The 9,654-nt window shown below is 36.3% G+C and overlaps 1 protein-coding gene across 18 annotated transcripts in view; it reads right to left on the bottom strand.

Moving 5' to 3' along the window:
• Positions 1 to 9,654, bottom strand: part of PPFIBP2 (PPFIA binding protein 2) — a 110,447-nt gene that overhangs the window by 11,605 nt on the left and 89,188 nt on the right. For 15 of the 18 annotated variants that reach the window (XM_064512952.1, XM_026104431.2, XM_026104432.2 and 12 more), the window contains 6 exons: positions 7,207 to 7,313; positions 6,944 to 7,008; positions 6,635 to 6,703; positions 6,113 to 6,173; positions 4,199 to 4,240; positions 2,043 to 2,193 (listed from right to left, as the gene is read on the bottom strand). In XM_064512952.1, coding sequence (XP_064369022.1) covers positions 2,043 to 2,193; positions 4,199 to 4,240; positions 6,113 to 6,173; positions 6,635 to 6,703; positions 6,944 to 7,008; positions 7,207 to 7,313 — 495 coding nt within the window. The remainder of the gene's footprint in view (positions 1 to 2,042; positions 2,194 to 4,198; positions 4,241 to 6,112; positions 6,174 to 6,634; positions 6,704 to 6,943; positions 7,009 to 7,206; positions 7,314 to 9,654) is intronic. The other 3 variants (XM_026104437.2, XM_026104438.2, XM_026104439.2) reach the window with 3 other exon arrangements.

The following is a 9,654-nucleotide window of genomic DNA, read 5'->3' as shown; positions in this document are numbered from 1 at the left end:
TAAAAAAAAACCCTTTTATTGGACCAACTACAGTAACTGGAAAAAATAAACAAGCTTTTGGTCATGTAAGTCTTTAGACTGGAGCAGCTTTTGTCTTGCTTACTCTTAATACTGAATACTGAAACTACTCCATCAAAATCACTGGGAATTTTACTGTTGACTTCAGTGAAAGCAGAATGAGACCAAGAGTAAGTATCTTAAAAAAATCCTATCCTAACGCTGTATAGCAAAAGGAGGTATTTCATTTTGGGTTCTGCACTTAAGGAATTCAACCTAGATGGCCCACTCAGAATTAGTATTTTATAGGAGACAGAAAGGGAGGAAAAAAGAAAGGAAAAAATAAGTAGAAAAATTTACACTGAAGTAGTGTCTTGTTTGGATACGATACCTAGCACTGGTGCACTGACACTCCTGATGCGATCTTCAGTCATCCCAAGAAGCAGTAAGCCAGATGAAGAAGCAAAGAAGATATAAAACACCAGCAAAATAAAGTTACAGAAGAGCAAAGAAGTGAGCTAAGCGTTAAAAGCAGAAACAAACAGAAAAGAAGCAGTTATGCTTTATGTGAAAGCGAATGCGCAGGTGTGCATGGGACCCAAGAATTCTGTACAAATTATCTTAAATATATAGAAATGATCATTTAACTGTTCTTAGACAATTTTAACATACTAAGCATGTACTATATAGCTCCATAAAAGCCACAGAACATCTCCAATGAATCAGTCTAAAACTACATCAAATTTAAACGAATGAAAGTGTAATGGGTGTACTGCACACATAAACCAACTTCCCACATTAAAAAAAAAAAAAAAATTGTTAATTCAGTGTATTTAAGGATTCACTGCTTTTTTGTAGAAAAAGAACACTTGCCTTTACAAGACTGATCATCCTTGGATAATCTTGCAGTTAAAGCCATAATAGCATGGCCTATGCATTGCCTACACTTGTATTTCACTAAGTGTGGACCATTAATGAAACTCCAATGTTGTGATCACAGAACTTTTAAAAATACCTAAACAACACAGCTTATTGAAATCTTGAACCTACAGTACCTCGCCGCTTCTATAAATCAGGACCATAGGACCTAAAATAAAGAGTTAAATGAGGAACACTTCAAAATCATGAGGGATTCTTGTGACTTGTGACTAAACTCCCAACCTCACTAGTCCTTGGCAAATCCTGGCTCTGTGCCTGACTGTAGTGTTGTCTGTTAATAAATCCATGCTGAAGGTGTCACTGAAAAGAAATTTAATACAGGCTTCCACACACATATATGGATGTGCAATACAAGTATACTTCCAATTTCTAAGTCTGCTCATGTTTTTCTGCACTTAGCAAGTTAATTTTTCACTCATGAGTCCCCACAAGCTACAATAAACCATAGTGCTGGCACTCAGATTTTTGTCTGAAATGCTTACATTAGTGCTGGCTGTACTGTAAACTGTCAAAGAATAAAATGTAGAGGGATGGAAAGGGAGGGTTTTTTTCATCTTTTTCCCCCCTCCCTTCTGCTTTTTTGTTAACATGCAAGCTAGTATCTTGGGGAAAACACTTTTAAAAAAGACATTTTATCAAGTTGTCTGTCTTGCTGTAGTTGGCTGCACATTTTTGCTTGTATTTTTAAGAAAAAGGTCAGCAAGCTCAGGTGATTGACCGACTGAAAGATTGCTACTTATTATTCATAGTGTCCATATGTTTGGATCTCCCAAAGCTCCAATTCTGAGCAACAGATTTGTTGACTCTTCAGATGCTCTCCCCATTCCTCGCAATCTCCAGAAGAAGGCTCTCTTCATTACTTAGGCTATCAGTGAAGTCAGCAAATTATATCATCCAGTGCAGCAGAGAACGCTCTAACTTAAACCCATCTTTTATTCCCCAGTGAGGTAAACTGGAATATTTTTGGTACATCCTTAAAAAAGAAGCAGAACTTTCCAGCATAGCATTATATACCATCTTATGTCCCAGTCCTTCAAAACAGTTTGATTTTTTTCCCCTCCATCCATAATGCTCCCCCTGCCTCTCAGAGCGGCACGAATACATACGCAGGCTCAGGGCACTGTTGTCCTCGTCGTTCAGGCCACAGACATCTGTTGAGTTGGATGTGCTGTACACTCCCTGCTCTCCGTTGTGTGCGGGTCGAGGCAGCTTTCCCGGCAAGGTTTGATATTTGCTGCCTTTCACAAGTGGCTTATTCTGTTTTTTAACAGGGGTGGGGTAGGGCGGGGAGGAAATCAAATCACTTACAGCATTTGCAATCCATTACACAATATTCATTTAAAAGTTGAGAGAAGTTGTTGAAAAACTCTATTTGCAGTTTACAGTTGAAAATGACACCACCCTCTCCATGTTCCTTCTTACAGATAATTCAATTTAAGCAAAATGGGCAGCTGCCACCATTTTCTAGCTAAGATAGAGCCTTCTCTCATCTTTCCCTTCCTCTTCAGCTACACTATATATTATGTTAAAACATAATATATATATTGAGTAATATTTTATTTGGTTTCGTCATAAGAATTTTTCTAGCTATCTCCTTTCCATCTAGGATCCTGGCACCATGTAATGATTTGGCCCTCACAAGGTCAACTTTGATAGTGCCATAAATGCATTTAGTTGTTTCTTAGCCCATTCTTTGCTCTATTATTTTTTCGTCCTTAAGCCAAAAGTACCTGCATAATTCAAATCAGGCAAAACATAGTTGCCTACGACTACTAATAATATTTAAAAAAAACACAAATTAAGTTAAGTTGCAGGAATTTCACTTTGGTAAGAATTATGATCTCTTTGTAACATTACAAATACTATTTAAAAAGAAATCTAAGTTAAATAACTACAAGCTATATAGTAATTGCTAATTATAATATAATACCTAAGCACAATGTATTGCAATATCACAGATATATGTTGCAAGAAAAACATGGACTGAGCTATATTTTAGGACTAGTCCGAACGGCTGCTGACTTATTCTATGTAATTTTGGCGGCTAAAATTGCCTGCAATTATGGCACCCAGTCTCTGCACACATACAGAGTGTCGCTAGCATCAGAGAGATTGCTTACAGTGGGAGGTCCCTCCGCCAGCAACAGAGCTCACAAGAGGTGGTCCTTAAAGTCTCAGTATTCAGTATATTGTATTGAAGGGGAACTGCTATGTAGGCTATGCTAAAAATAGGAAATCTCTTAATTTTCCTTGCATTCAATTTTTCCATAATGGGGATCTTACTCTGTACATAGGTAGATTAAAATTTACATGTAAATCTGATAATTTTGAGCCTAACAATACTTTTCCAACCAAAGTATGCATTTCACAGAGGTATTTGTCTACAGTTTTGGAAACTTATCATGGTAGAAGTTGCCATCTAAAAAACTCAGTGTAATATCATCAACACTGATGAATCCAAGTGAAAAGGTGAAGGAGCCATCACACTGGGCAAAACATATCCCACAACTGGCAAAATTACAGAAATATAGAGGCTTTTCTGGAGAAGCAGTGAACCTGCAACTCCAATTGACATTAGTGGGAGTAGTTAGTATACATTCAGTTTGTATTTTCAAAAAAGCTCATAAGTGTTTGTTTCAACACTAACAGGAGCTTATGTAGCAGAACAATGTACTGCAAATATGCGAAACATATGTAGTGCCTAGAAACATAGAGCATACTCCTATTTAGTAACCCCACTTTAACAAAGCTATTTTGAAATATTAAGATCAAGCTTTTCTGTGACAGGATGACACATAAAACATTTAATGAATTCTCCGCTGGTTTATCTTGTTCTTATTTCAAGGCCAAAAGAGATCTTTGTGACTATATAATCTGCAAATCATAGTCCAGATTCCTCAGTTTTGGGGACTGTGCCCCTCCCCCTCATCCTGTTTTGGCAAGTGCAGAAGTATATCCAGTCTTTTACAAAAAAATTAAACACTTAGAGAACCTATTATTTCACTGCTCATTGCAATCATACAAGATTACCACTTCCTTTCTTTTCTGAAATGGACCAACTTTGGCTTCCAACCTCACATACTCAAAAAGCTTTTAGATAAAAAGAGATTTCCCTCTCAAATCTTTACCCCCTTTCTTGAAGTTTGTCAGTACTTGAACTATGTAAACATTTTAAAGAGAAAATGAGTACGAAGTGAAAAGAGCCATACCATCACAGCATATCACATTATATAAATGTTAAAAGAGTTTGCAGTTAATATACCTCTTGTTCTACAACAGGCTGTACTGGATTTCCGTCTACATACTATGGAGTTGCAGGGAGGGTAATTTCAGAGTTATATGGAAAAAAGTAACAGACAAATGTTAGTATTAACATACATACACAGAACATCAAATTTAGTCTGATTTCTACGACAGTGATGCTACATAAGGCACTGACAGTATATTACAAGGTCTGTTATCTCCTCATTTCATTTTAATAAAATATTCAACAAATGGGCCTTTGTTCAAACCACTTTATAAAATTCAGATCCTATTTAGGTTCTGTTGAGAGCTAAGGGATTTTGCCATTTTTAGGCTTATGGATAGTCCCAGTAAATTGGCCTTGAGTTGGGAATATGACAGTTTTTTAACGGTTAAAATGAAACGCTAGTGAATGGCATTAAAACAGAACATATGTAACACTGTATCCATCTGAAACCACAAAAAAAGTTGTGGTAGAAATGAAATGACAGAAATGTCAATATGGCTAGGTCAGAGATGCCAATTTTTTTATTTTACTTTTCATTATTGCTGAATGTGATCAAAATTTGAGCTTTGTGCAAAGAATAGCTCCAGTGAAACAGTGCCCAGCACAGCTTCCACTGGATTCAACAGAAGCAGCGAAGACTTACTGTGCCGAGTCAACAAAACAAGTTATCTTAGGCTTAGTTTTTATTAAGTTATGGTGAGTTCATGTTTAGCCAATCACTCATACATATAAGTAAATCTTATTTATTTCACTAAGAAGCCTCATGCCTAAATTAGGCCGTACATTTAAATGCTTTACTGAACATGGTTCTGGCTTGCTATAGTGATATTTCTGTTTCTTGTCCCTCTGTGGTCTCTGATTTGAGAGAACCAGCAGATTTACAGACAAAATGTGTAAGTGCAGTCTCATCACATCATAGAGACAAATAAAGTTTTTGAATATAGGACAAGAAAATTCAGTATTTTAAAAGTTAACAAAAAGAAAACAGACCTTCATAAATTCCACATAGAATGATATATGTTAGTTCTTAATTCATTTGTCATATGTATTACCACAATAAAATGAGTGCAACATAAATTTCAAACATTCTACTTGGATGCTGTCATCTTCAGAAGTTTAAGAACAAATTTAAGAAAATTTAAAGAACTAGAATAACCACATTACTATTGAATATGGTTACACTAATATCCTTTTCAAATGGCATTAATGTACATTGGTAATTTAGTATTAAGTCTACAAATTCTGGCATATAAAATGTCAACAGTCTCACAACATTTAAGTACAACTGCAGAAAAGAATTCAGTGTACATAATGACAAAGCAAGCCTCTAGATCATAACATAATGAGACTTTTGTAAATTGAAAAGTTTATTCTGAAATGCAGCGAAGCCTTGGAATTAACAACAGTGTTCCTGCTGTTTAAATAATGCAACATAAATATCAGTAATGCCATTTATATCAGAAGTGTAGGTTAGGGAGTGACAGATAAATTTACATGCAAACACTCAAAAAGGAGTCCTATGTGGAAATACCTAGTCCCAATATTTACTCTTTAATTATCTTCAAGATTTGCTGTCTTCACATTTGAGCAATTTAGAAGACAAAATTGTTTTTAAAACACATAACCATAAACAAAATAATACTGCAGTTCAAGAAGATGACTGCTCATTATTTGTTGCATTTCTCTTAAATTGTTTTTCATTCTCTTTAAGTTGAAAAGCTGAGTTTGAAGGTGTATACATGTGGGTGTGTCAAACTGTTCTAAGCTTAGATATTGGATGAAAAATGAACTATTATATCATTAGGTTTTTTTCACGCGCATTTAGTGGTGGTGAAGTTAGCTATATGTAAAACAGAAAGAGTATACTTAACGTTTATCTGAGTCTTGAAATTAAACCTCAGAAATTCTAAATACACATAAACCAACCTTTTCCAGGGATTCACTCTGCAACTCTTCTAGACTACTTGACTTTTTTTTCTGCGGAACCCTTAAAATAAACAACAGGCCAGAGCAGCACAATTAATGCAAGACAATACCTTTGCATACACCACAATGGTATCATATGATAGTTGTATATAATCACATAATGTCTATATGTAACAGATAAATCATAATTGGGAGATAAACTTGTTTTGTCATATTTCAGCCTAAAACTCATAGTACTGGGAACTGCAATATACCAAGTCAGAAAGAGCAGCAAGGCATACTTTGATCGATAATGAAAAGCAACAAGGTCCAGTGTTTAGTTTTAAACATTACAGAATATTTATTAATGATTTTTTTAAGAAGCTCTTAACCAAGCCGAAGTAGACATCAGTAACTCTCTGAGAACAGTACGCAACAGTTAAAGGCTTTCAAAAACATGAAAAATGAAAGGAAAAAGCAGAATTATCAAAAAAATTCTGACTGTATTTTTTTTTCCTTTCAAGTAAAGTTATTCATTCTTACCTACTTCTGTTTTCCAAGGATTCCTCTTGTGGAGAGATTAGATTAGCTGAAGATACTGGAATGCTTCCACTTTAAATCAGAATTTAAAATATTGTTGTAAGCACTACAATACATATTTCTTCTGATCTATAAAATTGCCCATTCATTCTTGTAATTCAAACCTTACAAGTAAGCGTTGTAGAATTCACATGGCAAATACTTTCACAACTACCCAAAAGTTCTTGCCAAGCTAAGAACAGGCACAACTAACATATTAAATAATACAGACTTAGGACAATCCGCACAAGAAACATGAAACAAAAGTCTTGCCTGATTTCCATAGTTTTGTGTGGCACTGGAGATAGCATAGCCGGTGACAATTCTCCCGAAGAGGCCTATGTAAAATATAGGTTTCAAGCCTGTAGCTGTGGTGTCTAAATCTGAAATATAGTCTACCAAACCCATATTGACAGGCACAAAAATTCACTTAGGGCCAAACCCTTCTCCACATTACCTTTGCTACTACAGAGAAACCAATACAGACAAATCATTTTTACAGTGGAGCTTGCTTCTAAAACATCTTTACTATGTACCTCTGTTTTAAATAATTCTCCTTGAGGATTAGTCAAAAGACTCCACTTCCTTAAAGTTGTCTCAAGTTCCTCTTCGCTGCCACCAGAGACAATTCTGTCTGAAGAGCCTGGGAGCGTTAAAGGTGACAAGTAGCAAGGGAGATAAACAGGTCAAAAAATAACATTTAGAATCATATTCAGACAGGCTAAATACTTTGCTCTCTAAATTCCACTTCTGTCTTCATCTAATGCTTTTGGTTCACCAGCCTTTTTGTACCTCTCTGCTCAACAGCCCCCTTTAGGACTCTGACTCATAAGCAGACTGATTTATTAGAGCAAGAAAGTTACCGCTTCTAGTTGCCCGCCCTGCTCTGTTGTGTGTAGCTGAGCTGCTTAAGAGACAGCTTCTGAACCACTGTAGTTTACAGTTTGATGTTCTGAGGCAAGTTCAAGTTGGTACCGTTATCTTTCTCACAGTATTTCACTTTACAGGAAGTGTGCATGTTTGACACCATCCGTACCATAATCCAGTATTCCACACTTAGTTTAAAGATAAACATGGTAAATGTGTTCCAGGTTTTTCTGGATATCTCTCATATAAACAAATACTGCAAAATACTCCAAATTCACTACTTAATTAGAGTTTTAATCTTTAATTTTCAAAGCCACAATAATATGAAATCACATTTTAAATATTTCGTGCTCAGCAAATTTCTGAAGAATTTTAGATGAGAAATTTTTTGGAAGTCTGCTGTGCACAAGGTTGCAGACAGGATACAGAGGGGCAGCTATGCTATGATGGAGAAATTTAGACTGACCTCTGAACACATTAATAGTCTCTAATTTCTGCGATGGAGGTGCAATAGCACTAGTCTGTTATAGAAAAGCAACAAAAATTATGCTTTCGCCTTGTCACTACTGAGAAGAGACATCACTTGAAAACTCATTTGACATGGACTTGGTTATTGTGCCGTTCAGCTACAAAGGCTGCCAGCAAACCTAATGCTGATCACCAGCCTTTCAGGATGTGAAGTGAAACTGAAGCTGGCAATGTCACAAGCTATCCCTCCTAGTAGGCAGCCCCTCAATTAGCACAAATAACTAAAATCAAAAGAGCTATCTATAGTAGCTCTGGAGAGTTCTTTTACATTTTACTCTACTATCAGTGACTGTTTCAAGCAGATACCCCAATTTAATCCAAGACTTTATTTTTTTAAACATATGTGACACATATGATAAAGACACGGTCATCTTTTGGCAACATGATTTATCACTTGCCTTAAACAGAAATAAGCAATGCTTACAATCTGTTGTATTTCAATTAAGTAATTATTTGAAACAGTTATGTGAGACAGAAGATTTCAACCCTCTGATTCTACCAAAAATAGTTTTAAAGCAGAGACTACACTTCAAAGGGAACTTCAGAAATCCACCTCTAAAAATAAATAAATGAATAGATCAAGGAGATACTTCTTGGCAGGGAGACTGCAACCCAAACACATGAGACTCTTACAGCGACACACAAGGTAACTATCTCACATTCGGGTTGTGATAATGTAGCCATCACAGCATGCACCTTAACAGGGACTGAGTATACACACTCCAGTTCCCATGCAGGCGTGGTTTTTATTTTTTATCTTGAAGTTGAGCATCACTATAGTTAACACTGCTCCGTATCGCCTGAGCGACTACACTAGTATAGGTGGACTCCATCACACTCCCTACAGTCCCAGCTCCTCAGTAATGCACAGCATCATGGCTTGCTCACACATGCAAGTTTCCTCCAAAAACCAGAGCACACAGAGAGATGGTGCAAATCTGTACAACCAGGGTATGGCCAAGGAGACTGGACCTGTAGGTGTTATTGTAGAGAGCATCTACCCTTGGCGAAGGGCATCTTGGAAGTTAACTAGGGTATGTCTCCATTAGCTACAATCATTCCCTTGGAATTTATTTCAGAGCACTTTCAAGTGAGAGATTTTCTTTAAAAATGAGCATTTAAGAACAAATTTACCTATTTATTGTTCCTTTTCATTTTGTGCTAAACAGAAGCTTCCATTCTGCAATACAAGACTTGAAAATACTCTATTTATTCATTTGATAGTGTGTATTAAAAAACTGACCTTGCAGAACTCATCCTGAACCCTAAATTTAGGGCTGAAAACTAAGATGGCAACTTAAAATGAGATTGTCCTAAAACTCCATCCCATTCCTGCAGTGTAATTAATAAATGGGACAGAGACTTTCACCAAACTTCCGAATTAAGTATATAATACGGAGCGCACTGAAGCAGCCAGGCGTTTTCTTCAGTTGTTCCCCCCAAACCAGAACTTGCCTGGTCATTTTTCTAGAGGAGGGAAAGGCTGACAGAACTTACTATATTCATTGCAGTTCTTTTTAGCAAAATGTTGGATGCAAAGAAGAAAAAGGGTCTTCCTAACACTATCAAATTGCACCTGAAATCAGACT

This window comes from Dromaius novaehollandiae, chromosome 5 (assembly GCF_036370855.1).
Source record: "Dromaius novaehollandiae isolate bDroNov1 chromosome 5, bDroNov1.hap1, whole genome shotgun sequence".
Lineage (NCBI taxonomy): Eukaryota > Metazoa > Chordata > Aves > Casuariiformes > Dromaiidae > Dromaius > Dromaius novaehollandiae.
This window is presented reverse-complemented; position numbering and strand designations above follow the sequence as displayed.